Source organism: Armigeres subalbatus, chromosome 2 (assembly GCF_024139115.2).
Source record: "Armigeres subalbatus isolate Guangzhou_Male chromosome 2, GZ_Asu_2, whole genome shotgun sequence".
Classification (NCBI taxonomy): Eukaryota; Metazoa; Arthropoda; class Insecta; order Diptera; family Culicidae; genus Armigeres; species Armigeres subalbatus.
In genome coordinates this window covers 385,361,331-385,385,267 of record NC_085140.1, presented here as the reverse complement: position 1 = coordinate 385,385,267, position 23,937 = coordinate 385,361,331, and the positions used below count along the sequence as shown (strand labels likewise).

The following is a 23,937-nucleotide window of genomic DNA, read 5'->3' as shown; positions in this document are numbered from 1 at the left end:
GGAAACACTGAAGACGTTTTATACAGGAAAACTACATACGTATTTGTCGACTAAGAATGCGGTTATGTAGTAAGCGTTAATAGAAAAAATTGTATAACCTTAAGTTTTGAAAACAATTTAAAGATTTCTTTCAGCGGCGCAGCCAAAATTTTTGATAATATAAGGTCTGATTCAAGTTTAAATTTGTTTCGAAATTCCGCGAAATTCCGTTAAATTTCGTTAGAAGCTTGCTTTTTCTAGCGAAATTTTTGCAATTTTACGAAACGAAACGAAATCAAGAAATCAGATTTCGCCATGCTCAAATTCCGCGAAATTCCGCGGAATTTCGTTTCGAACCACCTGAAACGAAATTTTTCGAAATACCGCATATGCTTACTGTCCGGAACATCTTTTGCTGGCGAGGATAGGGGAGCTAAATGTCAAAGAAGGAAAATCCATACGATTTGACAGCTTGGTACCCAACATGTTCCGGACAGCAGAACAAAGGGAACCGAAGCGAAAATCTTTATCTAGTAACTAAAATATCTTTTTTGTCTTGGTCAATCCTTGGTCTGATACTGTGAACAAGGGATAATTCCACCTGAAGCTTCCACCAGGTCCAAATATAAGGTCTGACGGATGATATAATGCTGGAAGCGGCCTATGCGACCAGCATAGTAACGTATTATTGAAAGTTATTCAAAATTTGATTTAGATATGTGCACACTGTGATAGTATAAAAAGTGATTTCCATTGAATGAGAGAATATGAAAGCATTGATTAAATTGTATATTGTGGAAAAGTGTTCAAAAAGTAAATATCCGTACCGAAAAAGGTTTTTGCTATGAAATATCGATACATAAAAAGGATAAGACATTTTCTTATTAAATGCATAGTTTTATATCGACTTTGGGCCGAAAGTGGTCGTTTGGATTACGGTTTGCTCTTGTTGTGGTTTCTGTATATACGCATGTCATCGCTCGATATGGATCAGTAAATTCACGTATTTCGTCAAACGTGGACTAAATTACGGAAACTAATCTATTCTTCTATCTCTTTCTATCTGTCGCTTATTTAAAAAGTTAACTATGCAAATAATGTCATTTATCAACATAACAAAATACTTACATCAAAGGTTTTGTGTTCAAAAGACTTCATGCTTCCTTAAATATGGGCGGGTTAATTTTGACTTCCATTCCTAAACTCAGTTATTTCCAACATTCTTGCGTAATCTAATGTTGTTCGAGGGATGATATCATTCGCACACAGAAAGAATCACAACGAATGACGTTAACTCATTTTCAATGATTTTCAACTATGTAACTCTGACTTATTGCTATATTGACTAGAAAAAGAGCAGCTCAGATAGAGTTATGAGTGGATTCAGGCGAGGAATGGGAAAATAATCACTAGGAACATTCAAACTTACGATCAGTTTTTTTACAGGGAAAATGTACAACTTGTTTGATAGATACTAATTCTTGAATGACAAAAAACTAGCTCGTAATGTTCATTATTTTACATTAACATCTACTGGTTTGAATACCCACCGGATCGAACTATAACCTATTCTACAGAGTATCAAAAATTTGGCGTTATTCAGTTGTTGGTATATACCCTTTTTCGTTTTCAATATCATTATTGTGTAACACTTACCTGATCTTTGCCGTTTTCATTGTAGAGACCCAAAACCCATTCTCGTTGGACATTAATCATTGTTCGGGGTCGAAGCGAGAGATTATATCAGTTCTTAGAACGCGGCCAGTACAAAATCTACGCCAGTTCTTATCATACAACCAATTTGCTTAAACAATGACACGTTCACAGAATAAAAATCTATCCAAACTTACAGATTGCTTGCCGTTTCCATCACTTCCAGTTCCGCCCCGACGTCCATCGTGACCACCCGATCATCTTCGCCATTCTCTGAAATTGGAAATTGTAACTTTTCCGCGTCACCATAGTTGGGCATAATTATGCAAACGAACGGTCGCCCGGTAACGCTGTCCCGTGGATGGACCGTCACCGGTAGAAAGCGATCGGTGGACCCTTCGACGAACGTGGACAGCCGCTGGAAGACCTCGGGATAATGCTTCCGCAGGGTCACGCCCCGCTGGCGCAGCACGGCCTGAATGTTCTGCGACACAACCTCGCGACTTTTTTGAGTGGTTTTTGACAGAATGTTAAACGACAAGATTAGCACGTCGGTGGTGGATTCTTTCTTTGGAATCTGCTTATCGATGGGCGAGTTATTGATTTCGTTGATTACCGATTTGCAAAGTTTAAGCTTGGCGCATCTGGACACCAGCTGGCGTTCCCACTTGACAGGGGCGGTAGCATTACCCGGGGCTTCCGACACGACACAAATGGCCACGTAGATCAACATCTTGGAGTCGGGTTTGTATTCGGTGCTCAGCTTAAGCAGCTCCGAATACAATTCCGGACCCATCTCCGACGGGAGCAAGTCTGGCCAGCGCACGTACGACACTTCACCCAAACACTGAAAACCCTGCTTTATGAATGAGTCCGCGTTCTCTGGACTGCGAAATAATATTCTAACAACACCTCGTCCTTGCGACAAGTAACCGCGCCTGGCCAGGTGGCTCAGATGCCTTAACGTGTCGGGGTCGTCCTTACAGGTGGACAGCACCAGCCTACACAGAGCGGAAATTCGCGAATGCAAGCAAGCTTTTCGATGCTTCTCCCAGTGAGCCCTTCGGCACTCCCGGGAGCAGTACAGATGGGAACAGTTATGGCAGCTTTTGTAGGACTTTTTGGCCTCGGCGATCGTGGCCGTGGCGTCACACTTCGGGTAGCGACATTTGAGCGGTTCTCCGTGGTTTTTGTGAGTCGTATCGCAGGAATCCAACGACACCCGTCGGCTGTGGGCATCCTTACTGCTGGCAGCACCGCTTACCACGCCGGAACCGCCGCTATCGTTGCGTTTCCGACCGGCGTCTCCTTCACTCCGTCTGCGGATCTGTACGGGTTCGATCTGAAGCGTGTGGTTACTGGAAACTGTTGGCGTCAGACAGGAATTAGCTGAATCCACTGCATGGCGAGGGGAGAGAGAAACAGTGGGGAGTTGTTTGGGGGCGGTTTCCAAGAATTTTCGGAATCACATTCATTGTTCGGTGTCGGTGCAGGAGGTAAGTAGTGCATGTGACGTAGACGAATGAAAGCAGGAAGAGAGAGAGAGAAGAAAATTCAAGGTGACGGCGAGGCCAATTGGGGTTATTTGGAACTGATTATATTGCAAACCCGATACAAAGTAATGAACAGCAAAACAAATGAACGTATATGAGATTGTACAACATTTATAAACGGAATCCAGTGTCATTCGAACAAAGTTGTAACCATTAACATATTTCATAAAGCACGTATTGCGTCATTTACTCCTATTTAGACTTACCCTGAATAAATGATCATCACAGTCGAATGTCGAACACAATTTCGCAGTGCGTCATGGTTACTGCACAGTATGGTTATCTAATTTTTCCAAACAATATTTATTTTGAAATACCTTATTTTTATTGGCCTTGCATCTGACAGTCAGCAAATTCGAAAGCCAACAATAAAAATAGTTTGTTTTCATCATCGCCTCAAAGCGTTTGACAGTGCGAAGTTCGAAAACGGGGTGAGAAGGATTATCACAGAATGCCAACCAATTGTGAAAAGAGCAATATATAATAAAGACAGGTTTATCACGCCATCGGTCCTATAAAATATTACAGAAGCATGGTGTCTATACGTCCGAGTTTCAATCATGTTGTCTTGAGCCGCAATACAGATAGGGGAATTGCTCCATTTTCCATCTCACTGAACATATATTCATCTCATCGCAAAACAAAGGAGTACAGCACTAATCTCGTCGCTTTTTTTGCTAACATACGTGCTCATTGCTGAAAAAATCACAAAAATAAGAAACAAATCAACTTCATTTTCATTGCTTTGTTTTTAATGGGATGAACATATGAACTATATATTCAAGTGCCGAACCGTTCCCCTATTTATTTGCGTTTATAAGAAAAGAAAGCTATGACGAAACGTTTTGCGTTCCAACATATTGTACGTTGTGATAAACAGAATAGGGTAAATTATGGCAGGTTTCATAAGGACATAAAAATAAAGTAAGTAGTTCTATGTGCCTTGAGCATTAAAAGAGTCAATACTGTACTACGGAGAGATTTTTCCATGAATACTTGAAACATACTCTTGAAAAAATAAAGATAGTAATTGGGGAATAACCCTTGCACAATTTGTAAATCTTGTAAATATTTTGAAGAATTTCTCGTGGAAAATCCGTTAAATTCCGGGGAAGTCCGTTGAATCTTGTAAAGCTTCTACAAATCCCTAGGGAAATTAAAAAAAATCGAAGGATTTGAGAATAATTTCTTTTAATTTTTTTATTTTTTTTCTAGTTAATGCCGGAAAATAATCAAAAAAGTGGAATATTTCTCTTGAAAATAATTAAAGAAATTTTCTTGAGAATTTCATTCGGTTATTGATTCTTGCCAAGATTACTTCTATATTTTTATTCATTATTAGCTTTCCGTCAAAATTCATCTCGCCCGAAATCATTTGAGACGATGAAGTATTCAGAAGGGGCTAATGCAATCGTAGAGCAAACGTCAATACTTCTATTTTTTCCAGTTTTTGACTTATGCAGAAATGTTTGTTATATTAGTATGGGAGCCCCTTCCCCCTTTAGAGCAAGGAGGGGTCACATTTGGTTTCATTTGCTTGATTAGTTCTCGAACTATGTCGAAATTTGTGCTTCAATTGTATGGGAGCCCCCCTTTCCAGAGGGTCTTGAACCATCATAAGAACCTTCCCCGGCTCGAAACAAAATTTCACGGTGCACCGTTTTGAGTCAAATCCCAAGCATGACCCATATTCCGAACACTGGCTTTATAGCGCGCTTAAACAAATTTTTTTATCGGTTTGTCGTACTGAGAATCAAGATTACTAACGAATTCAAACTCCTGCGGAGAAAATCACAAGAATTATGTCAAAATGGACATTTAAAAGCCAGTGTTTGGAATATAAGTCATTTTCGGAATTTGAGTCAAAACGGTATCAGGTATCAGGTATCAGGTATCAGGTATCAGGTATCAGAACGTCGGCTCAGGAGGCACGTTCCCCTCAATTTGGGAGATTTGTGCCATCGCCTTCACTGGCCTTTCTCATCATTTACCTGACGGAAAAGAAAGTGAAAAGGGGAAAGGAAGAGGAAGTGAAGTTGGAAAGGAGAATGGAACCATTTATAGGAAAGCCAATTATGTAGACTCACACGCATTCAGCTAGGGACTAAAGAGAGGTCACAAAAACACAGAGGATGTAACAATGGACGAACGTCAAAGACGAAACACAGAGTGCACTGTGAAAAACGCATAATGCGAATCCATATAGGTGACAATCACAAAGTACATTGTAAAAAAAATGCATAATGCGAATCCATATAGGTGGAAGTTTGTTGAAAAACTAAGTAAAACACATATTCATAACCCCACACTCACGTTGAGGATGAACAAGAGTAGCCAAAGCCGAACGTCAAAGACGAGACACAGAGTACACTGTGAAAAATGCATAATGCGAATCCATATAGGTGACAATTTGTTGAAAACTAAGTAAAACACGTATCCATAACCCCACTCTTATTTAACCTCACGTTGAGATTGAACAAGAGTAGCCGAAGCCGAACGTCAAGGACTAGACACAGAGTACACTGTGAAAAACGCATAATGCGAATCCATATAGGTGACAATTTGTTGAAAACTAATTAAAACACATATTCATAACCCCACTCTTATTTAACCTCACGTCGAGATTGAACAAGAGTAGCCGAAGCCGAACGTCAAGGACGAGATACAGAGTACACTGTGAAAAAACGCATAATGCGAATCCATATAGGTGAAAATTTGTTGAAAAACTAAGTAAAAAACATATTCATAATCCCACCCTTATTCAACCTCAAGTTGAGATTAAACAAGAGTAGCTGAAACCGAACGTCAAAGACGAAACACAGAGTACACTGTGAAAAGCGCATAATGCGAATCCATATAGGTGACAAAACACAAAGTACATTGTAAAAAAAATGCATAATGCGAATCCATATAGGTGGAAGTTTGTTGAAAAACTAAGTAAAACACATATTCATAACCCCACACTCACGTTGAGGATTAACAAGAGTAGCCAAAGCCGAACGTCAAAGACGAAACACAGAGTACACTGTGAAAAACGCATAATGCGAATCCATATAGGTGACAATTTGTTGAAATCTAAGTAAAACACTTATTCATAACCCTACTCTTATTTAACCTCACGATGAAGTTGAATAAGAGTAGCCGATTATCTCGGAGAAGTAAAAAGTCAACTACGCCATAGCTCCGGTTAGCGCAGCGAGGGCTAAAATACCCTGGGTGCCCTGGTGCTTCACAGGCTCCGTTTGCGGTTAGGTTCTTATTAGACCCCCCTAACCATTCATTCGTAGGCACGGTAAGCATAAAGCCGCATCACACCGAAAATTAGGGGTCACCTGTATGGTGGACTTTTACCACTGGAACAGGCAATCCGTAATGTTATTCTTAGCCAGATAACCAGCTGCCGACACCACACGGCTATCTAGGCTGTTCGTGGAGAGAAGTTGACATTGACTTTACGTCAACTCTCAATGTGGCCGAACAGCCGCCTGCGGAGAAAATCACAAGAATTATGTCAAATGGATATTTAAAAGCCAGTGTTTGGATTATAAGTCATTTTCGGAATTTGAGTCTAAACGGTATACAAAATTTCACGCTAATCGGTTCAGTAGTTTCGAGGGTCAAACAGATAGAAATTCATTTTTATGTGAATCAATTCTGCCTGCTTGCTTCTTTCTTTTTCTTTTTTGTTCTTTCCATATCTGTTTTTCTTTTTACTTATTTGTTCTTCCCTCTTCTATCTTCCTACTACCTTGTTCCTTCTTCTATCCTTTCTCTATCCTTTTTTTATTTTTTTTCCTTCGTTTCTCTTTCTTCTTCCCTTTTCCACCTTTCGTTATACTTTTTCCTAGTTCCTTTTTCTTTCTTTCTTCCTGCCTTCGTCTTTCTTCCTTTCTTCTGCCTTCTTTTTTCTTCCTTTCTTCTGCCTTCTTCTTTCTTCCTTCTTTCTTCTCTCTTTTTTCTTCTTCCTTCCCTTTCTTTCATCTTCTAACCTTCTGTCTTACTTTTTCCTTCTTCTTTCATCTATTTTTGTTCTTACTTCTTCCTCCTTCCTTCTTCCTTTTTTCTTCTTTCTTCTTTATCCCTTCTTCTCTCTTTGTTCTTCCTCCTTCCTTGTTCCTTTATCATTTTTTCTTCTTCCTTATTTCTTTCTGCTTCCTTCTTCCTCTTCCTTCTTTCTTTTTTGTTCCTCCTTGATTTTTTCTTTTTTTCTTCATTCTTTTTTATCCTTTTTTCATGTTCTATCTTCCTTATTCCTTTATCCAACTTACTACTTCCTTATTCCGTCTTTCATCTACCTTCTTCCTTCTCCCCTGTTTCTTTTTAGTTCTTTCCTACTTATTCTTTCTTCCATTTTTCCTTCTTCTTCCTTGTTCCTTTTTTCTTTTTCCTTGTACCTTCTCCTTATTTTTTTCTTTCTTCTCTATCCTTCTTCCTTCATCCTATCTTTTTCCTTCTTATTTCTTCTTCTCTCAATCTTTGTTCATTGCTCTTTATTCCTAATATTTTATCCCTTATTATCTATTCTTTATTTTTATTCTTCATTTATTTTTTCACTACTCAACAACTCAACTTGTACCCCAACTTGAACATCGTACCGTTGGGATTCATTGCATTTCAGCAGTTTCAGCCTATCAATTATTTTTAGCCTTCTGATACTTTACAGCCTTTTGATACTTTGAGCCTTGAAAGTATTTCAGCTTCAGAGATTTCAGCCTTATGTGTTTCAGCCTTTTGTAGGACACCGGCAAGACGTTTAAAGACATTCTTCAGATAACAGGGGAGAACGAAGAACCATCAAGGACCAGGTTTTGCTGCTTACGTCCATGGATAGATCTATCTGCTAAAATTGTAGGCAATTTGATTAGCAAAAAAAGTTTTTTATTTTTATATAATTTTATATTTTTTATTTTTTTAACTAATTTTATTTGCTAATTATCTAATACATGCATTCATCCCTTAGACTAGGTGTTCCGTGTTTTCTTAACACTATCATCCTTATTTGCTATGTCATATTTTTAGTTATTATTAATACATTTCAATTGCCTCTGGCAGTTAGGATTTTTCCTCTGGTTTAATTGAACCATGTAGGAATTACAATGTTTTTAACTTAAACTAAACCTAACCTAATTTATACTAAGGGTACAAGGAGCTAATCGTTGCAATAGAAGATTGCAACGATTTTTGTCTAAAATTGGAAATTATTTTGTTGGACATTTGTTGCAATGTCTCAATATTAGAAATTCTATGAAGTTCATTGGTACTATACCACGGAGGCAACTTCAGAATCATTTTCAAAATTTTATTTTGAATCCTCTGGAGTGCCTTCTTTCTGGTATTGCAGCAACTAGTCCATATTGGCACAGCATACAACATGGCAGGTCTAAAAATTTGTTTGTAAATCAAAAGTTTGTTCTTAAGACAAAGTATTGATTTTCTGTTTATAAGTGGATATAGACACTTAATATATTTGTTACATTTGGCTTGAAGGCCTTCAATGTGATTTTTAAAAGTTAATTTTTGATCTAGCAGAAGTCCTAAATATTTAGCTTCGCTAGACCAATTAATTGGAACCCCATTCATAGTGACAATATGTCTGCTAGAAGGTTTCAAATAAGAAGCTCTCGGCTTATGTGGGAAAAGCAAAAAAAGTATTTTCAGACACTGATCCTTTTAGATGTCAGGTTTGATTTGGACTAGAAATGCCGTAAGTATGCAATGTATGGCTGAAACTCCATTTACGTGTGTTTCATGTGCGGTTACTTATACACGCCATTTGATAACTTTTTCTTGATGATTGGAACTAAACGATACAGCAAAGCTTAACAACGGAAAATTATCTTTATTAAAGTAGTTTGAGTGGAGCTTTGAACAGGAAGGAATAATCTTGCACACTTGTTAATTTTAAGATAACTTCGGTTGCTGAGGAGCCAAGGAGATCATTAGATCATTAGTTTTTTCAATGATCAACATGTAATTATTGTTTATTGGTCATCATGAAGCGATCATGTAGTTCCAAAATAGTTTAATAATTTGCCCGTGGCTCTTCATACCAGAAACGCAGGAAGATGTAGGTTTTCTTCTGGAGATTGTTGCACTCGTGTCTCTTGGATCAATCACAACCGACGGTATAGGCAAAGACCTGGTCACTTGCACAACCTGGTCTGAGGCCAAGTCCCAACATTTAATTTGGTTATCAGCCGATGCAATAAATATTTTACTGCCATCGTCGACCCAGCAAACTGAACTCTATTGCAGAAACTGTATCCTCCGGAGAGGATATCACTTGTTTCATAGGACTCAGTTGGACCGCGGTGGTTCCACCGAAGGCTTAGGTGCCGCCAAGGGTTGGACCGAATATAGTGATCTTAAAAACAGGAAGATTGAAGAAATATTTGCAATAAACTCATCGGAAAAATCACCGCGTTTGAGCTTTGTTTAAAATTTTCTGACGTTCTAGGAGGGCAATCAGTTCACGAGAACGTCCAGGTTCCAAAGGCTTGGTGCATATTGTGCCGCATGATCACGTGGGGAATGATGTTTCACATCTATGTGCATCACTCGTTTGATTTCCGTATTCGTAACCATCGCTGGTCAGGATACTGTGTTGCCAAAGACCCTGAAAACATAGACGCTAATTGATTTTCTATCCTCAGCATTCGATACCCAGTCGGCATCTGCGTACCCGAACAGTGCTTCAGCATCGTCGTTTCACTGGCTGCAAATTCTTCGATCCCTTTACGTAACGGACCATTCTCTTCAATGCGTGCCAATGGGCTTCAACGGGCTAAACTTGGAAGCGCCCCAGGTATCCAACGGCATAGCATATATCAGGTCGGACACATAGAATTGTGTACATCAGGCTACCCAGCCATTGACAATATGGATGTGATGCGGGATTCTCACCTTGGATTGGCCCTGCTCCACTGGGGTCTTGCATTCCGAATTTCTTCAGTACATGGTCCACCGCAGCTTCTTGCGTTAGGAACATGCATCCGTAAGCCACCACACCGCAATCCGTCATCTAAAGCTTCTTGGAAAGTGCACCCTTGATTTCCTTTACTAGCTCCAGCCGATGTCCAGTAGATGATGATGTACACCTCCCCTCGATCGTCGATCAGCTTGCAGTCACCACATCGAGTTGGTAAACATGCATCCTTCGGTGGTGCAAGCTGCAAGAACTCCGAGTAGGGATTTGACCGCACATAAGTGACAGCAACTCGTTTATGACAAATGTGCTGCTTGGGACGGTTTGTATTGTGGCCAACAACGGGAGAATATGTTTCATTGTTGTTGATTCCGGCCTTCTGCTGGAATCCCTTCGCCATCTAGCGCGCCTTGTAACGAACCGGTTCGTCATACTCGCCTGTCTTGATTCGGAAGACCCATTTAGATTTGAGCGGAACTACTCCAGAAGGACGTCTCAGCAATTGCCAAACTTGGTTGAACTCTAGCGACCGTTATAATTCCTCACTGACGGCTTGTTGCAAAAAGGTTTCGTCGGCTCGTCTTTGTACGCTTCATGAACATCGAAGATTAAACGCTTGGCATCATCTCGTCCTATGGAGTCATCGAATGGCAAATCAGGAACGTTTCATACTTCATCTTTAGAATAAGATTTTGCGGTAGAGAACATTTTTTCAAACAGAAATTTTTAAAATTTACCGTTAATTACCGTTCACTGCGCCTCGGTGTTTTCATTTCTAGGTTTGAACCACGGTCTGATTGCGAAGCGAGCGCTCCGGTTCCGTCAACACCGTCTTCAAACTCGTCATCTTCATCGTCAGTCACGATGTCAGCTTGTTGAGGCACCAGCGGTGCATCGGGTTGAACGGATTGTTCAGGAGGCCATACGTCTTCCACGTCTTGATCCTCGTACTCCTACGGAATAACCACCACAGAAGTTTCATCATGGATCTCGGGGGCAAACGGAAAACTACTCTCATCGAACATGGTATCTCTGGCCAGGAATAATTGCTTTTTCTTTTTTTCCTCGAGCAGTAGGCGTTCGGCGCATAGCTGTCCATCCAGCCAGTTTGCTTTTCGGGTTCTATTAATTTCTCTGTGACGTAGGCACCCAAGCAAACGCTTTGCAGCTGAAAACACGTAATTTGCTCAGAACTTGTGTCCAGTTGACATTTCCACAGGAGTCTTCCAGCCAGATACCGAACTGGTTTGACTTATGTTTGTTATGTAAACAGCCGCTGAAACCACTTCGTGCCACATAGTCTTCGAAACTCGGGCTCCAATCAGCATCACATGTACCTTTTCGACGATTGTCCGATTGAGCCATCCAGATACCCCAATTTGCTGTGGTGGGTATGCTGAGGTTGGCTCGACTTTGATCACCTTGGAGCGTAGAATTCTCACTGGTCATTAGAGCAACACTCGCGGCCTTGGTCGAGAGCTAGCTTTGAAACCGAGTGCCCTAGAGCAGCACTGGCTATGGTCTCATACTCTCGGCACTTTTGAAACACCTCTGACTTCTTCTTGATAAGATATGTTACTGCCAAGTGCGTATAATCATCGATAAAGGTGACGAAGTACCGAGAACCATCCCATGCCGCTGGTGTGATCAATCCGCATGTGATTGCACTCGCTGTACAGATCTTGCAGCACGGGGACTAGTACACTAGACGCCGCTTTCCGAGAACATAAACACAGTATCTTCGCGCAGATCAAGCTCGTGAAAATTGTCCCGCGGGGAACATTTCGCAATCAGCTCTCAGGTTCAGGTTGATTTGATTTTCTTCCTTATTAACTCCCTTATCCGTGCCTCGGTGCCAAGAATTTAGGGATTGGTTATCTTTCGCCACGTTTGATGATGATAGATTGAAGGGGACCACATCTTCTTCTTGCGTGACCTCGGCCAATTTTTGGCCTTGTGCCCCTTCTTATGGCAGCGGTTGCACTTTCCAGTGAACTAACTTGGCTTCTGCTTTGATCCTTGAAAAGCTGTAGGGTCCGCAAGAAGTCGCCTGCGAACAACATCCAGCTTCAAATTTTACTCATTCAAATTTCCCAGCGCAGTAAACTAATAAAGATCGAGCGATTTGGGAAGAGTAGCAAACAACTGGGACACGATCTCTTCAAGCTACGCTCCAGCCAGTTTCAACTACCGGATCAATACTTCGAATGTCTTGAGGTGATCTTTCACGGACATAAGTTGCTTCCTGGCGAACGTCTGCGACTATACAGACTTCTTGACGTATACGGCTTCAAGGCTTCTCCGTTGCCCTAAAACAGCGGGATACCGTGCACTGAATCCTTGCTTGAGTTGCCTCTTGATGGTTGGAATAAAACTATATAGCAGAACTTAAGAGCGGAAAAATAATTTATTTAACTAGTTTGAGTCGAGGTTTGACCAATATTGTACACTTGTTCATTTTAAGAAAACTTTGGTTGCTGAGGAGACCTTAAGTCTCGAAGAAAGTCATTACTACACTTCGTTGTCGATTCATTACAACATTTGTCAACAACAACAACCGGGAGGAGCCAGTAAGATCAAGTATCATTGTTGGTATTATTTGGTAATATTAACGATAGGAAGGCCCAAACGTAGCGTGATGGGAGCTCCACATTTCAGTACGACCCGTTTTAAAAACCACCAGAAATACTTGAATCGCGTTTTGACGTAAACTACTTCTAAAGGGAAGACTCGGATACAGGGTGTAAGACGGAAACTTGCAAATTCGAGACGAAATTAGGAGATATTTGAAACGCTAATAGCGCGGTCGATGGGTTGGGTTGGTGAGGCAAATAATTTAAAATAAATCGGTTCTTTTCAGGACCTTCTTCATATTTGTAAAGAAGGTAAAGTTGAGATGAATTTTCCGAAGTGCAACCGCTAACGACTAGCAAGTTCTCCAGTGAATTTTTTCGCATGATTCTGTGTTCGGTTATGTGACTAACAAGTGAAACTTGATTCTATAGGTACTTTTTTTACAGAGCAAAACATAATAGCTTGACGTCGATAGCGGAAACATGGCGTCAGTGTCGGTCCGAGCAGCGACCATCGACGGGTGGTTGCTGAAGTGATTGGAAATGAAATCGGTTTCGAAATAAATTTTATGCAAAGTGCAAAGCATAATCGATTGGCGCTGGCACAAAGTTGCCATCGGTAGCAGAATCTCAATCACGTGTCGGAATGAGACGATGCAATAAATTTATTATGATGACTGAAGATAAATCGATGGCGTTAGTATCGGTCCTAACGTCAGCCGTCATCGGGTGTTTTCCCTCGAAAATGTATTCACTGTGGAGAATCCCTGCAAAAATGTATCCATTAGAGAAGGTTAGTCCGAGATTAATTTTCTTTGAAATACAAAAATTAATCACTTGGCGACGGCAGAATGATGCGTTGATAGAAGAATCTCAAGTACCTGCCGGAAAAAAGGCTTCAATGAACTTATTCGTACAATGACTGAAGAAAATTCGATGGCATCAGTATTGGTGGTCGTCTGAAACTGATTGCTGCAGAACTTTTTTTTCGGACGACATCCAAATTTTGTTCAGTCACCAGGCGAATGAATTTATTGCAACGCTTCTCACCGACACTCTCGTGATTTTGCTACTGAAGGCATCATTACATCCGAACTGTCGGATTAACGAATAGGCTAGATGTACCAGTTGTGGCTATAGCAACAGTTGTCGCACTAGTGCTTTATATGCCAAATGGCCAATCAAATCATCACAAAACAAGTTCAGATCGATAAAGCATATTCATATGATACGATAACACCTTTGATCTGCTCCAAAACAAGAAAACGACGTCCTTTGCACCAGTTGTCGCTCTAGTGGTCTCTATTTGGCCAATCCCGTAAGAAAACAATGGGATTTGCCAAATAAGGAACCAAAATTAAGAATAGTGCCACAACTGGTGCATGCGTTCCTATTATGGACTAATCAATTTTGAGGATTATAACAAATTTTATTGTGATTTTCACAGCTGTTCTAAGGAGCAGGAAGTAAAACCTTTCGATCGATATATAAAGTCGACCCGCATGCCTTTGACTTATTTTTTAAAAAACAGTTGTTCTTATGTATGGCGACAATTGGTACACCCACCATAGTGGTCCTGTAAAATCGAATTATGTTCAATAATGCACACTTTCAATCCCTAATAGCAACAGAACCAAGCTCAGAATATTGCAAGAGAATTTCAGTTTTCACCGAAAAAAGCCAAAACGGATAAAACGTCACCCAACATAGTAAAGACATTTTCAACTATCGTCTGCGATAAAATTGATTGATTCAACAAACTGTCTGCCGTCGCCAAGCGATTGTGTTTTGTATTGTGATGAATATTCGTCTTGGATCAACTTTCTCTTTAATAAATCATGGCCCTGAGCAACAAAACCAAAGTCAGTATCTTATAAGAAAATGTTAATTTTTGCTGACGACAACCAAATCGATGGAGACGCCACTAGCTGCAGCAATCATTCGCTGATTGCCTCCACTCTAACCGACATTAAGGCAATGATTCCGCAACCCTCGCTAAGCGACTTTTTATAGTTTGTCTCAGATCAATTTTCTTGTTATTCGTCTCAATAATACGCACTACACCACTACAGTATATAATGGTGGTCCTGATAAGAACAGTTTTGTTTTCAATAATATCTCCAATCACTTTCAGCAACCACTCATTAGGTTGCTTCCTGCGAGACGAATCTCACTTGAGAGCAGGTTCCTGATCACTCACTTCTTCCACCGATGCAAAAAAAAAACACGAGTGCTGTTACCTGCCCGACTGCTGATTATTCACAGTTCTAACACCAATGACCGCCACTCGGGCCATTGATGCCACTACCGACGCAATCGCTACGTCAAATTTTCTGAAGCAACGACGACCATTACGAAAATCTCAATTGATGCTGCTGCTGGCTGACCTATCGATGATTTACAGTTAAACGGCAGAATGACGAGCTCGCGCGAGATGATAGCTTTCTTGTAGTAACACCGTAAGCCCCGCCCTTTCGACAAACGATGTGGGCGCACATTTTGATTACGCATTTCCACAATCACTGTTAAAGCGAGGCTAATGACCAACCGCTTTCGTTTTCTTTGTGCATAAAAAGAGCCTTGATGCGAGCGCGCGTCATTTTCGTTCAAGATTTCAAGGAGGCCAGTCGACGGCCCTTGGTAGCGATTCTATCCGCAGCAGGCAACAATGTATCAAATTCATTGCCAATAAAACATTCTGGCTAGATTCTGAGTTGTTAGCGATATAAAATGTGTATTGAAAATTAATCGGTCCTTTTCTTAATCTGAGCAAACTTTTTCGAAGTACAAACCATAAGCACTTGGAGCGCATCGGAGCGAGACTCTACAATAAATTTATTCGCATGGATACTGAAGAAAATATAATGGCGTTAGTATCGATTCGAGTGGCGGCCGTCGGCAAGCGGTTGACTAGTACTGAATATGATAGCATATTTATCGATTTGACTGTTGTCCGCGAAAAGTTAAATTGGCTCACTCTGAGTTTGGTTTTGCTGCTTTTAGTAATTGGACAATGGACATGCATATTATTCAAAATAAATTGGTTCTATTCAGAACCACAATTTTATACAGGATATATAGTACAGGATAAGTCTGTAACGGAATTACAAGCCATCGTTTGAAGCCATTGACGCCATGAACATTTTAACGTGTTTAAGTTTCATGATGTGCTATTGTTTCTATTATGTTAGTACAATTCAAAATGGAACCCAGAACATTTTTGAAATCCACGTTATTTTATTCAGCATTGGGCCATCGAAAAGTGAATTAATAAGTGTGCGACCGAATGTGTTTTTGGAATGCAGAACGATCTGGATATATGGACAAATAAAAGTTTATTATGCGTCTGACCGTGTTTTCTCTGGCACGCAAAACGATCACGCTATCATCGAAATGTTTGTCCTGCTTTGTGCGTTCGGTGAAAAAATTACCGTTTTAACTCAAATTTCGAACATGACTCATACTCCAAACTCTCGCTTTTAAATGGCCATTTTAACTTTATTCGCATAATTCTTTCCATATGATCTTGTGCTCACAACTACATACATGATTTTGGGGTCTTTCTTAACCGTGCGGTAAGATGCGCAGCAAGACCATGTTGAAGGTGGCTGGGTCTAATAAATTTTCGGGTTGGAAATTTTCTCGAAGTCCGTTGGCATAAAAGTATTGTCGTGTTTGCCTCATGATATACGACCGTAAAAAATGGTAACTTCGCTTAGAAAGCTCGCAGTTAATAACGGTGGAAACGCTTAGTGTTCAAGCTGCGAGGCGGCAATATCCCATTGGGGGATGTAAGCCAATAAAAAGAAGAAGATGATCGTGAAAAGAAGATCAACCATTGTGTAGATGAAAAATTACATCAAATTAGTTTTTTATTTCATCTTTAAATTTTGTAATTTTGAAATCGCTCTGGTCAACGTTCCACAGAAATCATCTGATTTTCTGGAATTCCTTTATTGTCATCATTCTGAATACCAATGGAAATGTTTTAATTCTGGCAACCTTTGAAAATGTTTGTGGAAGGAATAAGTATGACACTGGAAACCGCATTATTGTAATTATTGTGAACAACACATTCAAAAACAACTTTTTATAATGAAGCAGTAAACATTTCACATAACATGGTTATACACAACTGAACATATTTCATTCTCATAAAGTACTACAGCGCAAATTAACATAGAACAACAACAACAAAATAAAAATAGAACTCATCACACACAAGTCAAACTAAAATAAACATTAACAATCGAGCACCATACAAGATAAATAGAAACTGCTTCGAAGGGAGCAAGCTTAAACGGTTTAAAGAAAACAGCGCTTTTAATATTGCTTAGCTTTTTTCTTAGCTCATAATTAATGCATTTCGGTTTATTGACAACTTGGCATACGATTTATTCTTATACTAGTTTTGTTATGTTTTGGGAAAGATGTTTAACCTTTGGTTTCTTATCACGTAGTTTGATATTATCTTAGTTAGTATGATTTTTAACAATGTGGTAACAATTAGTCCTAGCTCTGATTAGTCTATATTTAACGGATATACATCGAAACATGGAACAAATGTTATTTTGAATATAAAAAAATAATATAAAATTGGTTACATTCACAACTAATTGCTATCTATCTTAAAAGCTACACATGTCTAGAGAAGGTTAATACAAAGTGGTAAAACGGTTTCACGATATCATAGGTATGATGAAGCTCTTTTCATATACTGCATACAATAGTATATCGCATAGGATTCTGATTTCAAGCAACAACATATGAGTTACGATAAGGCATCCACATGATTGACAAAGCATTGATTTTAGAATACGTTCAGAGCATAGCTATAGGAATAAAAATAACGGTACAACATCCAATTAGTACTATCTAGAACCGAACCAAACTACAGCACGATTATTTTAAGATGCATTTCTTAAGTCTTTTGATTTTCTGTTTTTGAAGTTTGTTTTTCTTTCATCCTAAGTACAAAAATCTAGCGTTCGTGCTCCAAGAGGCGAAGCCACGAGTAACGGTTCGAGCGCACATTCACCTAAGTTACAATTTTGAGAGCTTGATTTTTTTTTGTTTGCGTTTAGAATAGTTTAGAAGTTTGGATGCACGTTTAGCGGGTTTGTTTTAGTTCCATTGATAGTTGGAGTAAAACTTACAGGTTCATACCTGAGGACCTGTGTGTTTCGGTCGGTAAGCCCAGCAGCGACGCGAGCACGTCTTCGAGGGTGGCTGATCCGGGCGATTGCAGGTGCTCCGGCGGCAGGGAGAAGGTCGGAACCGTTGGTGTCACTGTGGAACGCGATGCGGGCAGTATTTGAGGGACGAGGTTGGAGACGGGATGGGATATAGGGTTTTAGTGCGGATATGGCGATGTCAATGGCGGTTGCCCAATTTCAGAAACGCAAGTACGGTCGATATCAATGATTGGGAATAAGGTGTTGGGACGAGGGTAAATCGAGAATAAAAAACGCCATGAGTAAGGTGGAACAACGTGAACGAAGTTTGTTGGTTGTTTGTTTGTTGTTTTATGGGTGAAACTTTCAGGTATCTTATCGAGAAAATGAGCAGAATAATCAAACTAAACCAATGCTGGTGTATGAAGCAAATTAAGGTAATTGAGCGAACATTTTAATTGTGAAGAAATCAAGCAAACAAATTAAGGGGCTTAATCTTATCAATCATAGTTAATTATTCAGCTTTCTTGAATTCGAATCCAATCTAATTCTGTAACGCAAACGGTTTTAATTTCATCAGCCAAATAATGTTGTACTGGAAAAAGGTACTCATTTAGGAGGCTGTATTTATTAAAAATACACATACTTTTTTAGCGATTAATGTTTGTTCAGCACATCCCATCGACTGTCCATTTTTAAAATAGCAATCAGTTTTAATTTAGTACCAAAGGATTGATAATTGTTATTATGTTACTTAAACATTCAACCAATCCGTTGACCAAACTTTGAAGAACACATACTACCACGATAATCAATTGTTATGCACCGACCGGTGCTCGTAGGTTACAGGTCGAGGAGAATTATTACAATGAACAGAAGCCGTCGTGGATGAAGCTCTGAAGGAAGACATCCTAGATCTTTAATGCCATCAACACAAAATATAAGCATGTCATAAGATGTCATGATCCTGGAGAAATTAATGAATACGGTAAGCTGTTTGCAGAATCTTGTGGTAATACCGATATGATCGCACTTTCCTCATCGCCCGGTGCACGTAATCCGTGTGGGTCTTTCTTGATGAACATACTGAAAATCAAATCACCACATGTGCAGACGCTGAAAACAGAAACAGAGTCTTCTTGATGTCCGGAATAAAGGCAGCGCTGACATCGGCTATGCATCATTTGGATTCAGCGGCAGTCGAAGTAGTTTGGACAGTGATTCAACACATGCCAACTAGACACGACTCTCTGTGGAAATCTGTGGAACGATCTTTGACGCAAGGGAGCTCCGGGTAGAATCGTCGACAAGTGTTGCATACTGGAGCTCCGTCTGGCCCCATCTGGGTTGTTTGGGCGTAAGATTCGAAGACTGCGGAGAAGTCCAGATCCATGCAATCCAAACACCTACAACCAAAGGACGAATCACATCCACAATTGCCGTATTTTGGACAAACTGCTAATTTCATAAAAGCAATCACTTTTTATTTTAAAGAAGGGACCGAATTCGCAGTAGTGCGGGCAATCGACTACTTTTGAAGAAGGAATCACATCTACCATTGCCCTAATCCGAGCAAGCGCCTGCTTTTAAAGAAGTGATCACATCCACCCTTGCCTTAATCCGAGAAAGCGCCTAGTTTTAATGAAGGGATCACATTCACCTTTGCTTTAATCCGAACAAACGCCTACTTAAAAAAAGGATCATATCCACCATTGCCTTAATTCGGCAGACACTTACTTTTAAATCAGGGATCACATCCACCGTTGCCTTAATCCGGACAAACGCTTACTTTCAAAGAAGGAATCATATCCACTATTACCTTAATCCAGGCAAGCAAGCATGAAGAAAAGATCACCTTCTCAATTGCCTTAATTCAAGTAAACGCCTACTTTAAAAAAGAAGTTACATCCATCGTTTCCTTAATCCGAGCAAGCGCTTATTTTTAAAGAAGGAATCACATCCACCATTGCATACTTCTGAAGAACGAATCACATCCCCCATCGGCTTAACCCGCAAACGCATCTCGATAGATGCTTTATTTCCAATGGAGAAATGACATTTATCATTGCTTCTTACTCGGCTAACACATGCTTTCTTCGAAAGGATTATGTATTTTAATTATTATTATCGGGCTGTGCTATATTCAGCATTCCAGGTTTTTCTCACCACCACTTAGTCTGATAACTAATTTTATGAACAAAATAAATTATGCCAAATGCCCTCACTGTCAATTATACCAGATGTCCGTTATACCAAATGACCTTTATACCAAATAGTGTTTCTGCTGAATGACCTTATGCCAAATGGAGTTATGCCAAATGACTTTATGCCAAATGACCCGCTCCTGCTGCTGGTGAAAAAAATCCATAGATGCTAATGAATTAAAAAACTCAGATTAATTCACTTGACGGCGATTATGCCTTTCTCATGCATCCTAAAATGTATTAAAAAAATCACATAAAAATGATCAAAAAAGCACTTTAGGGGAATAAATCACTTTTTTTCGATCATTTTGCATGTTTTAACAATGCAACCATTCTTGAATTTTTTTTTCAATTTTGATTTTTTTTCCAAGGTAAAAATAAGGACCAAGGAGTTCTTATAATAATTGGAATCCGCAGGAATTTTGTAAGTAATCTGGAAAGGAATTTCTGAAGAAATTCTTAAGACGCAAGTAATCCTTAAGGATTTTTTAGGTTTTTCTAAAGGAATTAGTGAAGGAATATCTTGATGCATTTCCAAAAAAATCTAGATATATCTCCAAAGTATTTCCTGAGAATTTGAAGCCTGTCCACGTTAAATTTCGGACAGTTAGATAATGTACAATTGATTTATCTCCATTTCATCAATTTGGACGAGAGCTAAGATGGCATGAAAGCAGCAGTAAAGCGAAGAGATTGAGCTGTCATGTAAATAGATCGTCTCAGTGGTTGATACAAATGTTTAAAAATCGCGTTGGACGATGGGTGTCCGAAATTGAAAGGGGGCAGGCTTAACTAAAAGAACCTCTGGATCAAAATTCCGAAGAAATTCTTTGGGAATTCCATTTGTTTGGAAATTCTTCCGTCAATAATTCATTTGGAAATTCTTGTCCCAAATCTATTCTGGTTGTACTAAATTCTTCCTGAAATACATTTCAATACTTCTAAAATTTCTCCAGTAAATCCTTCGGAAAATATTTTGGGAACTGTTCGGAACAGGAATAATTAATAAAATTCGATTTGTATCTTCAGGAAATTTTCTAGAAAAAAAATCATACGGCAAATTATGGAAGAATGAAATAGGAGTTCCTAAAATATTTTTTGGAGGAGTTTCTACGGAAATTTCAAAGGATTTCCTGAAGAAACTTCGTAAGGAATTTCTAAAGAATTCTCGAAGAAATTCCCAAAATAATTTCCAAATTAAATTTACGAAGGATTCTTAAGAGAAATTCTAAAGGATTTTCTAAAGAGAGGAATTTACGGCGCAAAGGAAATTAGGAAGGTGTAAAGGAATTTCTGTAAGAATTGCTAAATAAACCCGAGGGAATACCTAAAAGAATTATCGAAAGAAATACTGGAGAAAGTTTTGAAGAAATTCCTGAGGGAAATTTCGAAGAAATTTCACGATTTTTCTTCCTACAGTTTCCGAAAGGAATCGTTGAGAAGGTACTGACAGAGTTCGTAAAATTTATTCCGAAGAAACTCTAGGTACTGAAAAAAAAAATCCTAAAAGAAGGATCTTTAAAAAAATCTTAAAATTACTTCTGTGGTAGGAATATTATAAGGAATATCCGAAGAAATTTCTGGATTTATCTCCGATGCAATTTCCGGAGGATTTTCAGAAAAAATCCCAAAACATTCCGAATAAATTCTTGAAAGAATTTCCAAAGAAATTCTTACAGAAATTCAAGAATGTCGCAAATTTCTACATAATTTTATTTGGGAATTCCGTTTAGAATTTTCTTCACGAATTTGATTTAAAAATTCCTTGGGAAATTCCCTTCAGAATTAATTCGGAAATAGCTATGGAAAATCCTTCGGGAATTCTATCAGGAATACCTACGGAAATTGTTTTAGGAGAATTCATTCAGAAATTTCTTCAAAATATCTTCCGTCCACATTATTTCCTTTAGAAATTTCCTCGGAAATGCTTCTAGAGAATTTTTTCGATAATTCCTTTACAAATTCTTCAAAGATTTTTTTCGAAATTCTTTAAGAAATTCCTTCGATAATTCTTTTAGAAATTTGTAAATTCCATTATATTTTAAATTTGTTTGGAGTTTGGAGTTCCTATGGAAACCTCTTCAGAAGTTTCTTTAAGAATACATACGTAATTTGTTTCAGGAAAACCTTCCAAAATTTCTTTTATGAATTCCTTTGGAAATTCCTGCCGAAATTGAATAAGCATTTCCTTCATTTTTTAAAATGATTGTCATCAGCAATTATTCCAGGATTTCCTCAAACAATTTTTTTCAGTAATTCCTAGCTAAAAAGGAATTCTTTACATTCAAAGTTAATTGCTTATTATTCCAGGTATTAAGCCACCCGGAGTGGAAATTAATGATGAAACTCGATTATGCATTTGCACAACATGTGATAAATTTAGTTCTGAAAAGGGATTGGAGGGTAACCGCGCTCCCTTCGGTGGGGTTTGATCCCACGAAACCAGTACGATAGACAGGTGCTTTCCCTACTTCCCTAAATCCTTCAAAATTCAATCCCAATTGCTGCATAATTTAACCCAGGAATTCATGAGAAAAATTAAATAAAAAATCATCTGGAAATATAATTAGAAATTCCTTAAAGCTTTCGAATATTCCTTCAGAAATTCTTTTGCAAATCAGAAATTAATTCAGACATTCTTTTAGGAATCATTCAGAAATTACTTCAAGAGTTCCGTCGTTAGAAACTTTTCCGAAAATTCGATTAGGATTTTCTATTTCAATCTTTAATAAATTTCAGGAAAAAATATTCAAACAAAATTTCCGAAATAGCTCCTGCAGCAACTTTAGAAGGAATTTTGTACGGTTTTACTATAAACAAAAACATAATTCCTCTTCACGTACCTCTTTACTGTTACGTGGCAATAGCTGCGGTGAAATGCGTCTGAAGATGGTTGAAGAGAAGAAGTAGACCGAAACGTCATGCAGCAATAAATGGTGTTTTGATATTTTTCACCGAAAAACAACTAAATAGTTACATACTAAGTAACGGTGATTAAACCAATTGAATAACTCCTCAATACCGCCTACAAGGTAATCTCCCGAATTCTGTTTAGCAGACTGCGACCGTTTTTCGGAGACCTTTGTCGGCGAATATCAAAGCGGTTTTCGAGAAGGGCGATCAACAACGGACCAGATGTTTACTCCGCGACAAATCCTTGATTAATTCCAGAAATACAGCTTGCGGGCTTATAACCTGTTTGTGGATGTGGAACTGTAACATATAATGCTGGACGGTGGATGGAAGCAAATCAAGCGTCAGAATATCTGGTAAGACATCCGATTCTTTCGTGACGTTAGATGGATTGAAGCAGCGCGATGCGCTCTCTAATCTGCTGTTCAACATAGCTTTGGGAGGTGTAATTCGAGGATCTTGTGTGCAAAGATACGGAACCATCATCAACAAGTCTTACATGCTCTTTGGTTCCGCGGATGACATTGGCATCATTGCACAGTGGCAAAAATCATGTTTTTGGCGCGTTTATTTAATAGTACCTTTATTATGTGATTTAGCGTAATGGCGTCTTCGAGACATTTTATCAGTAAGTCGACGCGCTTCTTTGAAGGTATTTAGCCTTATGATCAACCTCCTTAAAGTGAGATGAAAAATTTATTTTTTCCGCTTTACAACATGAAAGGTGTACGTCTTCGCGAGAGTTGTAGCAAAAGTTCTCTCGAAAAACTTTGTCGAAGACACCAAGTTTGCAATTTCATTACTTTTGGAGATTTGTTGATGCCAACAAGTTTTGAACATGTTCGATGTGTAATTGTACAAATATATGGAGACGCATGGTGCATTGGTTCAACTCCTTGATGGGTGATTTATTTCTACCTTGCGTAGTAGGAAATGGTTTTTGATGAAACGTTCCTTACATTC

General features: G+C 39.0%; 1 protein-coding gene across 3 annotated transcripts in view; it reads right to left on the bottom strand.

The window, feature by feature from the left end:
* Positions 1–1,810: 1,810 nt before the first annotated feature.
* LOC134213159 (uncharacterized) overlaps positions 1,811–23,937 on the bottom strand; it is a 447,591-nt gene continuing 425,464 nt past the window's right edge. For 2 of the 3 annotated variants that reach the window (XM_062691822.1, XM_062691823.1), the window contains one exon: positions 1,811–3,030. In XM_062691822.1, coding sequence (XP_062547806.1) covers positions 1,826–3,030 — 1,205 coding nt within the window. In that variant the 3' untranslated portion in view covers positions 1,811–1,825. Of the gene's footprint in view, positions 3,031–17,108; positions 17,973–23,937 lie in introns of those variants that run through there. The other variant, XM_062691824.1, reaches the window with a different exon arrangement.